This window comes from Musa acuminata, chromosome BXJ2-5 (assembly GCF_036884655.1).
Source record: "Musa acuminata AAA Group cultivar baxijiao chromosome BXJ2-5, Cavendish_Baxijiao_AAA, whole genome shotgun sequence".
NCBI lineage: Eukaryota > Viridiplantae > Streptophyta > Magnoliopsida > Zingiberales > Musaceae > Musa > Musa acuminata.
Window position 1 is genome coordinate 10,124,576 of NC_088342.1, and position 20,094 is coordinate 10,144,669.

The 20,094-nt window shown below is 36.9% G+C and overlaps 2 protein-coding genes across 4 annotated transcripts; both read right to left on the reverse strand.

The window, feature by feature from the left end:
* Positions 1-1,076: 1,076 nt before the first annotated feature.
* LOC135612449 (arginase 1, mitochondrial) lies at positions 1,077-10,323 on the reverse strand. Of its 3 annotated transcripts, none has more exons than XM_065108766.1 (8): positions 10,195-10,253; positions 10,004-10,093; positions 9,764-9,905; positions 7,876-8,035; positions 5,877-6,010; positions 4,022-4,231; positions 2,279-2,389; positions 1,077-1,824 (listed from the first exon to the last, which is right to left on the reverse strand). In XM_065108766.1, exons 3-8 carry the CDS (start codon positions 9,899-9,901, stop codon positions 1,564-1,566), a joined length of 1,014 nt encoding a protein of 337 aa, XP_064964838.1. In that variant the 5' UTR covers positions 9,902-9,905; positions 10,004-10,093; positions 10,195-10,253; the 3' UTR covers positions 1,077-1,563. The 3 variants fall into 3 exon arrangements, with proteins under 3 accessions (XP_064964838.1, XP_064964840.1, XP_064964839.1); XM_065108768.1 differs by having other exon boundaries at positions 10,004-10,116; positions 10,195-10,212; XM_065108767.1 differs by lacking the exon at positions 10,004-10,093 and having other exon boundaries at positions 10,195-10,323.
* Positions 10,324-11,670: 1,347 nt separating this feature from the next.
* LOC103984943 (FAM10 family protein At4g22670-like) lies at positions 11,671-18,519 on the reverse strand. The gene is made up of 11 exons (XM_065108769.1): positions 18,307-18,519; positions 18,125-18,188; positions 17,035-17,184; positions 16,863-16,950; positions 16,707-16,787; positions 16,545-16,609; positions 13,641-13,781; positions 13,442-13,558; positions 13,218-13,370; positions 13,076-13,133; positions 11,671-12,050 (listed from the first exon to the last, which is right to left on the reverse strand). The coding sequence occupies exons 1-11, from the start codon at positions 18,414-18,416 to the stop codon at positions 11,953-11,955; spliced, it is 1,125 nt and encodes a 374-aa protein (XP_064964841.1). The 5' UTR covers positions 18,417-18,519; the 3' UTR covers positions 11,671-11,952.
* Positions 18,520-20,094: the final 1,575 nt, after the last annotated feature.

Below are 20,094 nucleotides of genomic sequence, written 5' to 3' on the forward strand. Positions count from 1 at the left end.
GGATTTCTATTTTCTCCGGTATATTATTGAACGGCGAAACGGCCGCTCGTCGGTTTGCGTGACGGAACTCCTGATACCTGTTTCGACCGGAACGTGCGGGTCCCACTACGGTGGACACGTGAGCGGGAACACAGACTGGTACGCCAAAGTGCCGTGCGATTATGGGGTAGATTACAAATCCATAGACAATAAAGTAAAAAACAAAAATACTCGTAAATTTTGAAAATTGAATAGTCAAATAACTGTCAGTAAGCTGCTCTGTAGATATATATGTTAAATTGAAATTTAAAGGAACAATAATGGCGTATATTTATATATATACTTTTGAGGGAATAGAAGGACTTTGACCGTTCCACGGGGTTGACTGTGAATGATCTCTCACGGCAGCGGCTGTCAAGTCAAAGTTCGAGAGTCTAACCTTTCCGCCCAACGTTATTATGGCGTGCCTCAACCGTCCCTGAAGTAGCTCTCGTGTTTATTATGTGTGGCTTCAATAGCCAACCACTGCTTCCCATCATTAACGAGATGGCAACACCATCGAAGCATTTGAATCACGGGCACGGCGTGGCATGATCTCAGCTTCGTTGACTTGACCACCACTCTGCGAGATCGATCTCTTAGTGGAAAGAAGGGCTAATTACGCGTTACTCTATCTATATAGTTAGTTATTAGACCGAATATGTTTTTATACATAAAAAAATTATATTAATTTTTTTTTTATATAATTTTAAATAAAATAAATAATATTATTTTCTTTATTCTATCATTTTCGTACCATATAATATTTTTCGTCAATGCAACGTTAAGACAACTAAAATTATTTGTTTCACTTTCAATAAAAATTTTAATATAAATTTTTGAAGTACAAAAATTACGAGATCTAAATATAGAAGATAATATATAATTAACCAAAAAAAACCTTTTATTGAAAAGATTCATCTCTGCAATTATCTTTGTAAATCATTAAGCTCTCACTAACCAGGTTGATTTCAGCAGACAGATTCCTCAGTGCAAAACACTCTTTTATATATATATATATATATGCTTTCTGCTGATTACTGTTAAATGTTAGTCAATTATAGCAAGAGTAATGTTATGATAATTAAATTAAATTGCTGAAAACACACTTACACGGATTCAAATATTTAAATCTATCACTTAGATAATTGTGCACTAACCACCGAAATGTCCCAATGGACAACCCCACAAAGATGCTTATTTGTCGACAACCAAACGCAGGCAAGTGGACTACTTGCTACAGACAGACATAAGGCTTCTTAAGTACAATCTTCGATCTGTCTTTTCCAAATAATTCTTCATTTTATGGACCTTTGTGAAATTTGCTAACAAGGAATAGTGCAGGTTAAAACAAGAAAAAGATTAAGGTCTTGAAATATAAAGACTAATGACAAATAGAAGTCTGCACAGCACAATACGCTGCTGTTAATATAAATTACTTCGATATCCAAGAATTACCTGCTCAGCTTTGGGCAAGCACAGATTCATGACCATGATCGCTGGAAATATTATTTAATGGTGGGAAATGAGGAGGCCCTGTCTATGCTACTTGGAAATCTTTGCAGTAAGCTCTCTTACCAGCTTTGCAGCCACCATTGCTGTCATCCCATCGACGGTGTCACGCTGTGGGTTGAACTCCACTACATCTGCAGCCACAACATCAGCTTGCAGATTGTGGAGAATGTTGAGTACATCACGAAATGATAGACCTCCTGGCTCTATGTGCGACACTCCGGGGGCAAATGCAGGGTCGAGGCAATCCACATCCACCGAGATGTACACACCCTTGACGCCTTCCCCTAGTTTCTGTTTGAACAATTTGGCAGAAAGATCATTTAGTAAAACCAGAATGGTGACCAGTGTAATCCATGTCATGAGATCACACTGTGTTCTGTCATTGTTCATGATTCAGACATGCTTGAAAAGTCAAGACTCCAACTCAGCTAAGTGCATACAACTTCTTGCTGTAATATCCTCCAGAGAAGATTTTATTCCTTCTAGATGCCATAATTACAAATTATCTAATCTTGCAGATATGGTCATGCTAACGCACACAAGCATAAAGATGCAGTCAGTTTGGCTTGAAGCATGCTTCTAATTTATGGGCCTTGCAACTTAAGTTTAGAGTAATTTGATTAGCATTGAAGTTTACAAGAGTGAACAATTGGTTAGTAAAGCATGGATTAGAGCTTCTAGTTGAACCATCAAACCAAGATGCATTTACAAGCAATTAACTGTTTGAGAAAACAAGATTCAGTACCAAATTTTCCAAAATTTGTCGATCTCTTGAAAAGGTGCACATCTCGTACTGCTCAACCCCAAATCTTTTCCCTTGTTCACGCCCTTCACGAGTGATTGATCTAATTCCTACCTGAAAATCAGATGCTCTGTTTAGTGTTGTTTGCAATTTACAAGCATATCTCACATACAGTGAGACATTCTAGAAATAAGAGCATAAATACCATACATTAAAGTACTACTATATAGCAGGTGAATAAGAAATGCGAATTATTAATATGACTTATCTCAGCAAAATGACAAGTTTGATAAGGAAAAAATATGGACATTTTTATATAAGAAGCAATGAAAAGTCTCTCAAATGTGCTGTAAAAATAGTGACAATAATATAAAAATAAAGACAATATAAAAATAACGGCAAGAAATTTTTTCCTAATTGAGAAGATTGAAACCCCATATCAACAGAGGAAACAATCTCTTAGTCAAGACAGGAAAGAGGGGAAGCAGACCCAGACTCGGTACAAATAAATCCAAATCATAATAGGACTGAGGTTGACCAGTACCTAATCAGTGGCCCCAACCAGTTTGTCAGTAGCAACCCCACTCCAAGCTGAACTGGGAATCAACTATGTTAAGATCAGCCCTGTATAGCTGCAGACCCTTATGTGATCTATAAAGGGGTTCAACCAAGGCTAAAGACTGGTGAACTGCTGAGCAGGACAACAACATATCCTAGGTTGGTTAGAATTAAGATTATTTTCTCTCTCAATTATGCAATGAAGTTATTCAGATGAGCAAATTTAGTCTTCTAGAGGTACTTTGATACTAAATAGAAAAACACTGAATTATTTCTTAATCTTAAGTTATTTTATACACAATGAAAAGAGATTATTACTGTCTGTGAAGTATGCAGCTGCATGCCTTCATATATGTCAACCAAGGTTCTTGCAAGATAAATGCATGCAGTAACTAGGTTAGAGCATTTCCCTACAGATGATTGGTAAGTCTATCGAGATTCCTTAAAGGGTTCACAGATATAACTCCTAATTAAGATAAGCACAAGGAAGATTTCAGAAAGGGATGCAAGCAAACAGAAAGAGAAGCATATCTGCACGCACATAGACATTCAACACCCTCATCTAAACAGCTTAAATCCCACCAGCACAGGTGTCCATGCAGGCAAAACTTTTACATTAACGGTCAGTGTTTTCCCACATGGAACCTATTTGTTTGCACACACAGAGATCCAACAGAGAAATGTCTTAAGTTAATTGATATTTAGTTGTCCTAGTGTACATTTTCAATATTACAGATCATAGAGTTCCTATTATTCTTTCTGTGTGCGTTAAATGGAGAAACTTTAACATCAGAAAATCAATTTCCTTGATCATGATTAACATAAGTTGCAAGCATATAAACAACAAACCATATGTCAGTAAGCTTTTGCAGACTAAAAAATTATTTTCATATCATGTCATCATGAACTGATGCTACAAAAGAAAAATACAAGAATCAACAAAAAACACATAAAAAAACATGGAGAGAGTTTACATCTAATCAGTAATATCTGATAATAAAAAGTGTGTTCTATGGTTTAATTTTGTGCTGATAACCCAAAAATCGGGAACAGTGTCCTATAGTCAATGTTTAATACTGTGACGTATTGACATGCTCATACTTAACCAATTAAAGGTATATAGTACCTCCAGCACGTGTCTAGCATAACATTCATACTCACAATTAACCAATTGAAGGTACATATTACCTGTAGCAGGCGCCTAGCATAACCTCCCTCCATTATTCGTGCAAAAGAAGAAGCATGTGAATATTTATTTCCCTCAAAAGCATCATATATATCTGGATGGGCATCTAAATGAAGAATATCTAGAGGCCCACCCAGCTTTTCTGATACAGCTCTAACAACTGGAAATGATATGGAGTGGTCACCACCCAAAACCAGGGGACGGAGTGGATCCTGCAAATAAAATCTAGTCAGGTCAGCAAAACAGAGAACACAACACCACATAACTAAAAGCTAAAAGGGTAACAAAAGAAGAATTACAGAAGCATACCAATGGGCATGCATTTAATGAAGGACATGTAATTATAATGATATTAAACACAAAAATAAAATATTAAATAACTATAAAAGGTATTTTTTGCATACCAGTAACTGTTGGATATTTTCTTATACATATCAGTAAATTCATCTTACTAATGATTGTGTAAATAACTACATGAAAATCAAATAATTGTAGCCTGGGACAAGGACTTAAATCTTGGTTTGATATCGATTTTGGTGACCAATTAGACCAGTACAGTATTGGTGCATCGAGTGGTACAGCGACCTGTACAACTCGGATCCATACCGACCTGGACTAGGATCGGTATGGCTTAAACCCATTCCGTTTGGGACAGAACCAGTATGGGTCCTGATAATAACATTTTTCTTGAAAAGATTGACTCACATCACCTCTAGCATAATAGTCTTGTTATCTAGTATTATGAATCCATCAAGTTTTCGTTGGCCCACTTAGTGACCTATAAAGAGATCATATTAGTTTTCTTCCTAGTCATCCTATCAGTCAATTCTAACTTCTTTGCTGAAAATTTTCAGAATTTTTGAGTTGCTAGCCTAATCCTATGTCTTGGGCTATGAATATGAACAGAAATTGATATGATAAAAAGATACGACTAAGGGTATCATGATTGCGGCACACCCCTATGCTAGTTAGCAGCGGGCTAAATACCTGCCATTTGTCAGCATGTCAATGTCAACATGTGAGTTGCAAGGGGAAAAGATATAGACAACCATTTCGGTTGATATATAGATAAATGTAGGAGTATGGACCATTGTTGACATTGGCTTATGGTGCATCGTGTTTGTGGTTGCTCATGAACTTTTATCAACAGAAAATACTTTTCAGAACAGTATACCATGAGATACAGTTTCAGGGCTGGATTGTATCACTTGTGCTCTGATACAAATCCAATCCATTTTTATTCCTAATATCATGTTCATGGTTCGATAAGCATGAAGTCTATCAACATATTGATGTGAAATAAATGCTAATAACTACTGGTAAATTCTAACACGCTAAAGTGGTGGGTGTACTACACACATTAAGGACTCCAGTTTGAACCTGTGAATCACAATGTAAGCTTTAGACACTAACCCTCCCCAGACCTCATATTGGTAAGAGCCTTATGTACTAGACAGTCTTTTCTTATCAACTATGAAATTCAACTCAATCTGCATTTCAATTAATGATGTTGTTACAGCTGAAAATGTTGCTTGACCTATTTGACCATTTTACCTCTTTCTATATCAAACTATATTTTGTAATTCTCTTAAAGCACATAGCATGCAACCACAATGAGCTGCATCCATTAGGAGGTTATATATGAAATTGGTTGGATAACTATATTATGTATGGAAACTGAGAATAGGTTGCATGTTGGATAACAAGCTGGTCCTTTGCAAGATTGATCTACTAGATCTAGAAGTAGCCAGGTTAGATAATGCACTGATATGATAATCTAAGCCAAAAATTTCAAATTAGCATAGAGCAGAAATCAAATAGTTAAGAAAGGAAGAAAAAAAAAACTCTTTGTCTTACTTCTTCCATCACTAGCTTAACTGAATCACTTATAATATTCATTAGTCTGTCATCATCAACCCCACAATCACGTATCTCTTGGATAGGAACATCACCAACATCAGTCAGCACACGAGGATCATTTAATTCTTTACCTGTGTAATTACCGAATAGTATTTGATTAAGTCAAGGCATTTGATCAGATAAAGTAAATTAAACAATACAGGATACTAGTGATAGACACCTAAGTATACAAAAAAGGAGTCATCTGTCTAGAATCATGGTGAACATATAGAAATTTGATAACATCCTTGTGACCTAATATTTGCATCTTAATTAAGCCTGGATATGAATGAAAAGAAAAAAGCAAAGTAATTGATTGTGAACAATAAAATATATTATATGTTACCAGAAAAATTTAGTAATGACACTAATTCATTTTGTATTGTTCATCAAAACTAACAAAAATTTTGTCCAATCCACCCAACCATAAACAAAATCTTAAATTAAGAAACCATTGTACTCTACTGGTCAGACTGGTACACACCAATCTGACAGGGAACCAGTATGCCCAGTCCATCCAGCCAACTATAAATAAGACCTCAGATCAAGAAACCTTGGTACTTTGTATTAGCCAGACCAAAATGTACCACTCCAATGAGGAATCGGTATCCAGCCTGCCCAGTCCAATCCACTCAACCATCAATAAGATCTCAGATCAAGAAATCATGGTACTCTGTACTGGCTGGACCAGTATGTGCTGATCTGATGGGGGTATGGAACAAGTTTGTCCCTCAAGTTGGGCACCTTTGGCCCCCTTTAGTGCTCTTTTGAGTTGTTAACAACTCAGAAGAGATTCTTTGGAGGTACTTACAGCTTAAAAGAAATGTTTTTAATCTCTATATGAAGCTGGGTTGAGCTTCTTGCAGATGTACCGTATTGACAATATGATCATATCGAGGACCCTGACCCATCCGCCATGGAATCATGACATTCATTTTGGTGAAAGAAGTATATGATCTTCTTGTATAACCAATTACTATGCACAATTGTTTAGATGACTCTTATTCGTGTACCAAAAACAATCCAACAGATTGTTTTATAGACTTCATTTTGACTTCCTTAGCTTTCTATGTCTCGTGAACCTTCTTCTCTTTTTATTTATTTATTATTCATTTGGCATGTGCTATCTCAACCATTGGAGGAGACCCAACCAAAGCACTGATGGTGTCCTAGTGTTCATTAGTGACCAATTTCAGACATCACTCTATGAGAATTTCCATATTTTCCTCAAGTTATCCATCACTGATTGTCATAATTAATTTATTATCATTCAAGATTTTATTCATGGTGTAATAACTTGTTACTCTCCCCTCATATATCTCTTCCCATATCTCTTCATCTTCCAATTTTCTTATCCACTATACTCGCCATCAAGTACTATAGACTCAAAGTTGAAAGTATACATGTTGCATAATATGGAAATTTTCAAGAAAATATCCCCTGTTACTTCTTCAACCCATGTCACCTAAATCAACATTCTGATTCATGCCCTTGAGATTCTAGTATACTATTTAACCTTTTAAGACTAAGAAAAACCTCTCTAGAAACACTGTTTATTCCTAGTTCCACGACACCTTATCTCTATCTTTTGTAGATGCCTTATCTGAAAGATTAAACAAGAAATAGTATGGGTCACCAAGATCACATTGTATAAACATTGTGGAATTGGTAAATCAGAACTACATATTATGTGATTTTGTAGTGAATTTGTTTGTTTGTAAGTCACATGTAACTAGTGAGAAAGATTACATTTCCACAAAAACAAGTAATCAATTACTTGACATAAGTTTAAATACTATGCTAACAAGAAAATAGGTCATATTTAGAGGTAATGATGAAAAACATATAACGAAAAGTTACAAGCATGAAGTATTCAGTTAAATCTACTTGATGTGTTTCACTAACAAGAACACTCCTATCAAATTAATGCACAGCAAGAATAAGAACTTTGTAGTACCCTCTTCAGTGGTAGAATTGGTGCTACCGCACCAGATAGCTTCCCTTATGCGAGGAGGAGCAAAAGCAGGTCCTTGAAGGAAAGAAGAATTGTGCCCTAATGGAACCCCTAGGAGTGATGTTGAAGCTTTGACACCACCCAAGGACCTTAATAATTCTCCCTGGAAAAGAAGGGAAGATTCATTCAGTTCAGAGAGGCCAAAAAATACAGGAACGTGGCATGTAAAAGCAATTAATTTAATAAAAAATGCCAATAATTGAGTGCTAATTTTTTTAATAAGCAGCAGAATGCAACCAACTTTACACAGTAGGTGTATGGATGATTGTCAGCTCCTTTGTTGAAGAAGAATCAAATTCATGCAACTTACAACCAGAAAGATCACTAAACACAAGCAACATAAACAAGTGCATCAGTTGTTATCAGCAACATAGAATCTCAGTACAAATACCATGATTCTCTTTCACATATATGTTATAGCACCTACCACTAGTGTTTTTTATCCACATTTTACTATATTAGTCAACAAACATGAAGTTCATCTCAGCTTGCCTGCATTTGGCGACTAACTCACATGCTCATTTGCATTGCGGCCTAAAGCTTCAAGTAGGTAAAATATATTAAACTGTTTGCTAAGTGCAAAAGCACTCGAGTGCATCTGATTGAAAGCAAACATTTACCTCAACACCCATATGCCTCTCTCCACAAGTAATCTGCCTATGTATCCCATATACCTCATGAGGATGCCTAGATATATTTATACAACGATAACATGTTTGAAAGCATTTGAAGAAAAGATCAGTTAAACTGCTGACTTTTCTAATTATTATCTCTACTTTTAATATTCCACTTGTAACTTAACACAGATGACAAATTTGATGATACCAACAATTACATTCAAATCCAACAGTAACCAGCTTTGAAAAGGTCTAATGCTGAACAAAACAAGTTGTTAGAGTATAAAATGTATTGGGCATCCTCCTAACTATATTTTTGGGGTTTCTAATAGCTTGATTAAAATCACTAGTATGGTTGTATAGACTCCCACACTTGTGAATTTATGTTGTGATTATTAATTTGGTGAGTTGGGATCGGATTTTATGAATAATCGAGTGATTTGTTGTGTAGTTATAAACTGCACAGGTTTTATAGATGTGAATTTGATAGAATGTTTTTCAGTGTCCTCAAATGTTAGCTTGGATCCTGGATTGGTTTGTGATGAAAATTTTAAATATTATCGATATTTTTGAGGGGCGTGATAGAGGTGGTATCAGAGCATGGTTTGAGGTTTACTGAAATATTTGATATTTTGACGTACAAAATATATTGAGGTCTAATGAACTATAGTGATTGGTGGAAATTTTCTTTGATGCCTTTTTGAAATCTGGGATGATGAGGACATTTGGTCCTCCTATTTCATTTGTTTCTGATTAATTAAGGGGATGAAAGGGTTGATCGAGGATACTAAATCAGAGTAGCACAATGAAAGCATGATGGACCTAAAATCCATTGGTGGCAGAAAAACGGATGATGCTAATGAAAAAGATATTTGATATTCAAAATTGTTCCGATGATCAAACATCAAAACAGAACATATATTTAAATCTTGTATTTACCCTCTCTTTATCTAAGCAGATCATATATTTAAATCTTGTATCTATCTACCCTCTCTTTGTCTAATTAATATATGCACACCACTTTGGTTCAGTTTCAAATGTAAAGCTTAATCCAACTTGCGCGGATGCCATATAAAATATATATTGGACCCTCTCCTACCAGTTTAAGGATCAGTGGCCACCCGATTCAAAATCTTTATGGCAAATTCCAAAGGAACAAATAACGAGTTTGGCAAGCAAAACACTAGCAGGCGACATCTTTCAGCCGTGGTCACCTTGAGTTTGGCCCTCTCGCGGATCAGAGTGAGGGAAGCGTCAATGACGCGGTTCTGGCCCTTCTCTATCAAGGCAGCGGGCACATTCGCGGAGCTCAGTTGCTTCAAGTAGTGCATCCACCTCGTTCCGTGGCTCATCTTTCTGCAAGCCATGAACAACATACGCGCGCTTAAAATATGCACAGATAAACAAGAAAAAGGTCTCGCCCCAAAGCTCAAAAGCACAAGACCACAATCTACCGGCTTGGTAGTGACGATGAGGGAGGCAGTTGGGATGGGGCGAGCCAATGAATCTGCCCTGGAGCGATTGGATCGACACGCTGGAACAAACTTTGGATGTACGGGACCAAGAACCAGAAAGAAAACAATGGAAATCAACTGGGACCGCGTCGGGAAGCGAGAGCAGAGAGGGAGACGGCATCGGACGGTACCTGGGAGGGCGGCGAGGAGGCCCAATACGGGATGCTGTCAGGTTGCTTTCCCGATGTGGCCGAGTAGGATAAGGATGCGGCGAACTGTACCGAGAAATTGTCCGCGAGGACAGAAACGGGCCGGGTTCGTTTGCGAAACCCGCCGCCCGTGTAAATCATGTTCGGCACAAAGTACGTATTGGGATCCGATACAGATTTCAATTTCGACATGATGAAATTGATAACCATTCCATTTATTACCAAATAATATTCACACTTAGACTTTTTTTTTCTTCTAAATATTGTTATTTAAATTGGATTTAATACTCCTTAATCCAACTTAAAATAAATTCAAATGAAACATTAGGTATTCTCATAGGATTCGCTTATTGGGTTTAATAAGAACCCAAATCGTGTGCATCGATTGATCAGCCTTCTCAGTCGAAGCACTTTGAACCTCCCCATACTTAATGATAAATAGTCTCTTGACTGACCGAATACGAACAAAACTCATGCACGAAAGCATGTCAGATATTAGTATCGTAGATGACATTAGAATCATCGTGAGGGTTAATTGCATATTAACCTTTATAGTTAGATCTCCTTAATTTTTTTTTTTATTTTTAGACTTAAAAAAATTTATATTAAATTTTTTATAATTATAAAAATAAAAAAATTAATTTTATTTATAATTATAAAAATAAAATATCTAATTTTATTTATAGTTATAAAAATAAAATATATAATTTTATTTATCCTAACATCATTAATTTTATTGATGGAAACACGAAAATAATAAATAAAAAAAATAATTTTAATATTTTAATTGATGGTTCGATGATGGTGAACTACAATGTCACTAGGGCCATAAGTGACTATTGTGAATGAAAAAAAATACGACAAGAGGTGAGGATCGCTCACATCTGTAACAACACAGTTACCGAGCAACCCTTTCATTGCTCTATATCTACATCGGTATTAGCATAGGCATAGATACCAAGTGACCAGAGTGACATCGCTTAACAATTACGTTAATGCCGATGCATATATAAGGAACACCAATGTTGACGTAATTATTAAATGACCCTTTTGTCGTAGGTCAATATATATCTGCATTAACACAATTGCCAAACGATGAAAGAATCATCCAGCACACATGCAAAACGACAAAAGGACCACTCGACAATTGCGTCAACATTAATATAATTATCGAGCAATGAAAAAATCGCTTAATATCTACATTGACACCGACACAAATGCAAAACAACCTTCATTTTTTATTACTACTCTCCTCGTCCACAACAACCAATCGTAACCTCCAACAGTACCACAATATCATCCGTCATTATCAATTAAAATATTAAAATTATTATTTTATTTATTACTTTTATACTTTGATGATACTTAAGTAAATGAAACTAAATATTTCACCTTCATAATTTTAAAATTTTAATATAATTTTTTAAATTTTAAAATCAAAATTCGAAGAAGATTTAACTAAAATAATAATTTATAATTAACCCGAATCATGATCATGACATTTAGGATTATAAGGACCTCAAAGAGCACTTCAAAACTTTCCACGAAGCTACATTCATGACCACATCAGGCGCTCATCTCCCAAATTAAACATTTGAGTCCCTACAATCTTACCAGGAGCAACTATAGCAACCAATCAATTACACTAGAATTACTCGCAGAAACCAAAAGTAACCACAACTCACAAAAATGAAAAAAACTCAACCGTCTTTTATTGATCATCCTTAGATGAGGACGCCTTTATTTAGGTCCAGAAAATTTTGCCATCATCTTCGCAATCACAGGAGCAACTTTGGGGTTTGCTTGGTGTTTAGCAAAATTTGCAGGGTTCTTCATGACTGCACAACCGCAACATCACAATTCACCAATTGGTTAGAATAAGAGAATCATGATAATTGATATCCACAAGAAAAACCACAATCGAACAGCTAAATATTGTGAGAAAATACTACAGTTGCACCGTTTGTTTATACGATATCATAAAGCAAACACAGACATATAATAACCTTCTTACACTTATTACTCTTCAACCAATATATAGTGATTCCATTATACAATGCAGCAGAAAAAAAACAGTTGGTGCATCCATGTACTATCTCAAATAAAGGTTGAAATTCACAATGTTCTACAGGTTCTTAAACTGCAAATCATCATAGTGATTGCTATAAATTTCCATTCATCTTAGTGATTGCTCTAAATTTCCACAAGTGTTCGCATAAGTCTTGACTATAATGTTGTCAATAGTTTAGTACCAGTTAAAAAGTGACCTCATAAGTGTTCTTTTCTATTTTTTTTCTTAATGGGCTTTCACTAGATGTTGTTGCTGACATGCACCGCTCCACCCTTGTTGAAACAATAGAGTTCCCTATGCCTACAGTACTACCAGGAACAATCCATCTAACTTCTAATAATTAGGCTTTTGGCCTTCCATTAAAGATAAATAAATAAACAATACTGCCAAAAACATGAAAAGAAATTACAAACCAGACACAGCTTTAACAACACAAATTTAGCAATCCTTAGGGAAAAGAAGATGACCTATATGTAATGTTGCAAACAAAAATATACCATGGGAAATAGTTGCAGCTTGCAAAAGAGGATTACAAGATTAAGAGACTACTTTTGTGCTTCATTATGGCCTTAGTTGTGCTAGACCAAGTTACAGACACCAATTTGATCATTTCCACAAAAAAGGACATGCAAGTTCATCTACTATTCTGAACATACTCATGTACTCATGGACCTCAAAAGACCAATATAATTTGTCATCCATATGTGAAACTATCACGAGAAGAAACAAGTAACACTGATGAAACAGCATAATAAGTAAGATCCAACAAAGAAACATGGTGAATAAACATACCATCTTGAAGAGCAGCCATGATTTCTGGATCACTAAAGGCTGCCATTAGCTCAGGATCCTGTTTCACAAAGTAAAACAACCAACAAAATAATGTATATTATCATGTGATAGTGCAAATAAAACAAATTGATCACATTCTTACATTCAGAATCTTGCTCATATCAATATTTCCAGGCACAGATCCGGGCATAGCACCAGGGAAACCTCCAGGCATTCCTCCAGGAGTACCTCCAGGCATGCTTCCTGATGTTCTACTTGATGATTGCTCTTTTTTTTTACCCTTCTCATAAGCAGCCTGAAAGAGCACAAAAGTCAACGCCCACAGCATACTGTCACTTACCAAATTTGTTTGTTCAAACCAAATACCTGAGTCTCAGCTTGTCGATGCTGCCTCTCACGTTCGAGTTTCATTTCTTCTCGCTCTTTACGTAGTCGGTCATACTTCCTCCGATGTTCTTCAATCTTGTGTGCATTGGGCTCAACCTACACAACACCCTGCAGTTGTTATATATTATTGCAGTTTTGTAAGTAGCATACCAGTACATATACCCATGAAATACTGTACCCTTTTTAGCACAGAACTTATCTCCTCATCATAATCCAACTTGGATGCCACATGCAAATCCTTAGCAGCTTCCTCCCATTTCCCAAGCATAGCTAAAGCAATGCCCCGACTTTTGTACCCTTTTGCAGAATCAGGGTTGATCTGAGAGAAATACCAAACCCTAGATGGATCAAACAAAAACATAGCTGGGACGATTTTTGAGGATCTGGCTTAAATTGAAAACTAAAGCCTAGACCCACACTTTCATGTGTCATCGATTTGCAAATTCAATGAGTAAATAAAATTTAGTGAACTATCAAATGTATACATTTATCATATGCACATATAACTTTGTGGAACTAGCACAAAAGAAAATTGATGATTCATCTAATCATCCGACAAAATGCAATTCTCAAGTAAAAAGAGCATACACAGTACACAAGACTCCCGCCAATACAGGTATTGGAGGGTCACTGTACACTGCTTTCCCTCTAAATATAGAGATATTATTTTTGTGCCTTGAACTCTGATCACAAAGAGCAACTTACCATTGTATCAAGGCTCACCCTCAAAATGCAATCATCAAACAAACCTAAAATTTGCTGGCCTTCCATATGTGACAGCTTCCAGAAAGGAAAATTATGATCCTATTTTGTATTATCTTGGTAGACAGCACATGACTAATATAAGACAGGAAAATAATGGATATCCATCATTCCTCAATCATGAATAACATGAAAGAAACATCTCATGGGACATCCAGCAGAAACATATGAAAGGCAAGCATGCACGTAGATGATATGAAGAGCAGAGAACTAAAACAGTTAAGAGAAAATTTGGCACATTTGCCTAAAACAAACAATAAAGTCCAACACATATCCCAGGCTGACATCAATTCAGATCTTCTATGGGTAGACACATAGGATGAGTGACTCATGTGATCGACAATATGGTGCTAACCGCAATGCCAAATAGTTTAAGTGACTCCTCACGTTCGAGTAAAGTCCGACAATCTTGCAAATTTTTTTTGTGGATTAACTCCCCACTTAATCCCAACTATTATTAAAACCCTCCATAAAAGACTGAAGTTTTGTTGACTTAGAGGTCTCTGAACTCTTCGAATCCTACATCACCTTTCTCCCATGTTAACAATTTAAGCATGGACTTTTGTCGGGCATATTCCCTTACGTAGCTTTTGTAGGATCATCCACTGAACCTAATCAACTCCCAACATTAAGCTTGTGATAGGCTATTACATGAACCATGGTTGGTTCCGAATCTTTGACATTCCAGACCATCAAATTCTACTTTAACCTAATTAAATCACAAAATAGGTGTCAATTTCATGTAAAAGATTACTATGTTTTTTGTGCCTCAAAGATTTCACCACGAATGCATAAAAAAATAGAAAATAAACTATTATACAGGAGTAATTAGTAGCAAAATATATGAAATAATATCTTTTGGCACAAATAAACAAAGAGTGAAGATAATAGAAGCTTATTATGAATCGTGCAAAAACACAATTCTATTTAGAGAAGATGGTGAGTTGATGGCCAACATGTAACACCAAGGGTCTGATGAGCGTACTACTATCAACTTTAGCTTAGCATTTTGACCAGTGGTTTGGGTCTAACGAAATTAATAGGCCATTTAGCCCATCAGGCCCGAGTCACGACATTTGGTATCCGACCTAGTATTTGAGCATGGTGAGAGGACTCAAGTAAGAAAAGACTACCTGTGGATGGAGTCAAATAACTCATTACATAGTGGAGCCATCACTCACATGCACCATGCTAGGGTTTGATCTGGGCTATGCTGGGCCTTGACGAGGACATCAAGTTCTTAAGTGAGGGAGATTGCAAGTTTATAACTCCAAGGGTCTGATGAGCGTACTACTATTAACTTTAACTTAAATATTTTGGCCAGTGATTTGGGTCAAACGAAGTTGATAGGCCAGTTAACCTATTAGGCTTGGGTCGTGACACAACATGCTATATTAACAAAGAGAAATCCATACCATGATAAAACTTATTTTTTGTCATGTATAGTTTAACTCAATGTTTGTTATGCAAAATAAATTTATGGTCTTTATATTTCACCTAACTACTAATTTTACTTGGAAAAAATTTGGTGCAAATACCTGCGACTTTATTTAAGCCTACCATCTCCATCTAAGAGGATGCATGATGGAATGTTGGATAGAATGTGATCCATACATCCGTTAAGCTTGTAAAAATTCTTCACGAAGATGCTTCACACCGGAATACTGAGAACATTCTTAGTGAACTATTTTAGCTCTACTTTTGGCTAGAAAAGATTGACGATGTCTCAGTGGATTCTCTGGCATATTGATTCAACCAAGCAATTGACAAAGTAAAATATTTTTAAATGGACAAAGCGTTCATTTCTCATCGATTGAAATTTATTCCAAATAAAGCACAAAATTTCGAGTAAAGAACCTCACTACAGATCCAATAAGCTAATCGTACCTTTCATCATGTGTATATATGTTGTATATAGATAAAAGATAAAATTTTAATTACATAGTCCTAACCTCGATTCCAGAATTGGCTGTTATTGCTCAATCGAATTTGGAACCGGAATAGAACCAATTCCATGCGGTTCTGATTCTGATTCCAATGGTTCAGATTCCAAACCAGAACCGCCTATTGTCCTCGATCCAAGTGTTCCTTTTTCAGATCAAGGCCCATGTGTTATGGGATTGAGATGTGATAATCATGAATAATGCCCTTATGGAAGATATACATTAAAGTATAAAAACACCTGTTTGCCAAATAAACAAGCTTCATAATCTTGGTGCCTCCCTTTATTACTTGATAACTTTTTTTAGGACTGTACAGACTAATCAAGCATTTGGAGAAATGGTAATATTTGTAGTCAGAAATATAAATACTAAACTACCTCTAAGGCAGCAGTTGCATCACGAATTGCAGCATTAGGTTTCTTCATCCTGATATACACGGATGCTGCAGGGATTGAACAATGTACCAGATAATCTAATTTTTTTTAAAATATGTTGCTAGTAAAGGTGATGTACAAGTGAGAACCTGGATTTACACTTACCTCTAGTAGCATACATGATCGCAGATTTTGGGTTCAATAATATTGCGTCTGTCAGATGCTTAATTGCCTCCTCAAATCTCCCTATATTACACAAAACAAGTTGTAGCTAATGAGAGCCTGCCTTTGATATATTAAACTATTCAAAACTCGCAATACCTTCTGAAATTGCCTCCATAGCTCTCCCCTTAGCCTCTTGAGAAGCTTCACGATTTTCATCTGTGACGTCAACAGATGGATCTCCCATCTATAAAAGCCAGAAGAATTTAAAATGCGTCCACCTAAAAGATCTTACTAATAAGCAACAAATAAAATATTAAATTAGACTTACCTTTTGAGGAGGATCATTATCAGCTTCTACGATATCTCCTTCCAGCTCAATGTCAGATTCAATAATTTCATCATCAGATTCATGATCTACAGTATGATCAACCCAATCAAGATCCTCATCCTCGTCTATTTCCTCCACCATTGAGCTTTTCTGCGATTAATACTTACCATCAAAACATGAGCTCCAGAATTTCTGATGCCCACCAAAAGGAGAAGAGAACAATAAAGCATAATAATAATTACTCAAAGTCAAACCATTTCATGTTCCTTAATGGTCTATGAGCCAGTGTAACCAAAAAAGAAGAAAGATATTTATACAACAATACCACTTACCAAGTAAAGATCCTAAAACACATCTGCATGCATGTGTGCGCCACTTATACACACACACATACATGCAGGCACACATGAACATTTAATGTTTAAATGATCTCCATAGTCATATAAAAGTAAATTTAAGCATTTTTATCTTGCACACATGCAACCCATGTAGTCCTACATCACACCTAAGTCGCCACCCATGTCCAAATATCATCCATCTAAGTACCTTGTTCGGGCTTGGTCCATGTGGAATTCAAGCTAAATCATTACAAATACAGTATTATAGTTGATAGTGTGTATGCCACGCAGGGATCTACTATTCTTTCGGTGAATCTCTGGACCTATAATAACATGCATTAGGAATGCTAACATGACAAGAACCTCTGGGCATTCATACAAGTGGCATCACACCACCAACATTTGTGATTTTGTAAATGGCACTTGATCAATGAATCTTAGTTTTTTACAAAAGAAGAACCACGCATTAGGTACGATGACAACGATGTGATGCATCATAGAACCTCCAAGGTATTGTGCAATATGTTTGACCCGATAAGCATGTCAGAAATTGAAGCGGCGAATGCTCGATGATTCCAAGCAACATAAACCCAATAAACTTGCACAAAAAGCAGCGTCAAGACGCTGAGTAGCCTCCAGATCAGAAGCCTATACCCATTGCAACAAAAATCAAACAACGGAACAATCTCAAACAGGCACGCATCGACATGAAGAGCAGATAAACGGACAGAGAACAGGATTTAACACAATACCGCATCCCGTGCCCGAGGCGACGCACCGGTCTTGTAAGCCGCCGGCGGAAGCTTTGCGTCCAAACTAAATGCAGACAATAAGATAAGATGAGCGCCGACGATTCAGACAAAAACCACCACAGGTCCCACAAATCGGAAGAACCGACTCAAGAATCGACGCTAAAGAAGGATGAAATTTTTACCTCTCGAGGTAGTCGCGGAAGAAGGAGATGGCAGGGTCTGCGAGGACAGCGGGGTTCCCCTTGCACCGCTCCACGAACAGCCTCAACTCCTTCGCTTTGGCCGCGTCCATTTCCACAAGAGATCGGAGAATAGTGCGAATCGAGGAAGAATTGGCAGGTCGTGTTTGACGAGACTTCTTTCAAGGGTTTTATCGTGTGCCAGAGGTTTCTAGCTGCTTCGGAGTCTGATGGCCTTCGGGCTGCTTTCGCCATAAGAGATGTCAGTGTCTGCGAATTGCATCCGAATCCGATTAGTTGTCTAGGTTTCCGGATCTTACTAGTTATCTGGGGATCCGAAGTCTTTTTTTCTTTTATTAATGCAGAAAAGAGGACACTTTTTTATTGCTTCACAAAACGTATAAAAAAGAACTTGGATATCACAGCTTAACAAAATGTCACGGAAAAAATAAGAAAATAAATTTGGGTTTTAATCGGAAACAAACTATTCATCCAATAGGTACCATATTAGCATCACATGGAAGCCACGATAACTCAGTTTGTTCACATGGATAAAAGTTCAAAATAGACTGTTTCATATTGTCTCCCTCCTGTCCCCCACATGGAAAAAACGCTAAGAAGAAGACGTTGGAGCGATTACAAATTGTCCCCCTTCAAGATAAGTATGAAAGCTGATCCTCGACGAGATATTGTAGGGCTCTCTTCTAGCAAAAAAAAAAAATCCACACTCACTAAATTGTCAATAACTAACTTGAACATCGAAGTGATTGAGTCAGAAAATTTTCTCCGACATCGGTCTTAGAGCAGATGGCACCTTAGGGGCTTGATACTCCCGCATTAGAGCCACCTCAGATACTCTTATGCCCTTGGGTTTAGATAACATTGGATTGACTTAAACGTCGATGATGATTTCTCTTAGCATTTTAGTGCTATGAGGGCCTGATGTCATAGGAACATCCACCTATTAATCCTCCCAACAAATGGTCCAACAATGAGGCATTGCCCCTGACTCATAATACTTTTACTAAGGGGGATAATTGTTATTCTTCCCATATATGGATGCATCCACTTTGACCTAAACGTCAGTGCAATACTGGAGACTATTTAATGACTCGAGCCTTTCACCCCCAATGACGACCTTAAGCCACTTGCTTATTCTTAGTGAGGTATTCCTAGACACCTCCCAATAGATGCAGACACTAACAAATATGATGAAGGCATCACCCCAATCTTGCCCAACGAGTAATGCCACCATCTCGGTCATAATTAGTGCATCAATTGCCACTAGCTCCAGCTACCATCAGGATTCCCTTGCCCGACATAGTGTCAGCATCTTAGGATCGCCCAAGGCTCATAGAACTATCGATTGAGGGAGTGCCCTATTCCCTAACTGTGGAATACAATGCATCATCACACCATTGCCTTGCTCCACTCGAATTTGAGACCCACTCAGTAGATTTGATGGATGACTTATTGAGAATTCAACCATGGCAAATGCTTGAAGAGATGCAGTGAGAGTTCTAGCAATCCAAAAGGGAAAGTCCGATCGATCCTACTATGGGTCGATCCTCATTCACTCAGAACATCCAAGAGGAATCAATCCTTATGAACTTTGGCCTTCCATCGCTACAGGCCTTTAATAGTAGTGCCGACCCGAGAGAGCACACTACTGCCTTTCATGCCTAGATGTCACTGTGTGACACCTTAGACACAATGATGTGTTGGACCTTCATAATAATATTAAGAGTCCCGACATAGGAATGATACACTAGCTTAAAGTCACTCTCAATT

What these genes read in the sequence shown, in the direction of transcription:
- LOC135612449 (XM_065108767.1), bottom strand. Translation starts at nt 9,901, where the DNA reads ATGAGCCACGGAACGAGGTGGATGCACTACTTGAAGCAACTGAGCTCC. An exon ending in GCGAGAGGGCCAAACTCAAG is followed by an intron (nt 8,036 to 9,763) that starts GTGACCACGGCT and finishes CTTCTTTTCCAG; the next exon opens with GGAGAATTATTAAGGTCCTT. An exon ending in ATGCTAGGCGCCTGCTACAG is followed by an intron (nt 2,390 to 4,021) that starts GTAATATGTACC and finishes TCTGATTTTCAG; the next exon opens with GTAGGAATTAGATCAATCAC.
- LOC103984943 (XM_065108769.1), bottom strand. Translation starts at nt 18,416, where the DNA reads ATGGACGCGGCCAAAGCGAAGGAGTTGAGGCTGTTCGTGGAGCGGTGC. An exon ending in TTCCGCGACTACCTCGAGAG is followed by an intron (nt 18,189 to 18,306) that starts GTAAAAATTTCA and finishes GTCTGCATTTAG; the next exon opens with TTTGGACGCAAAGCTTCCGC. An exon ending in TAAGTTCTGTGCTAAAAAGG is followed by an intron (nt 13,559 to 13,640) that starts GTACAGTATTTC and finishes GGTGTTGTGTAG; the next exon opens with GTTGAGCCCAATGCACACAA.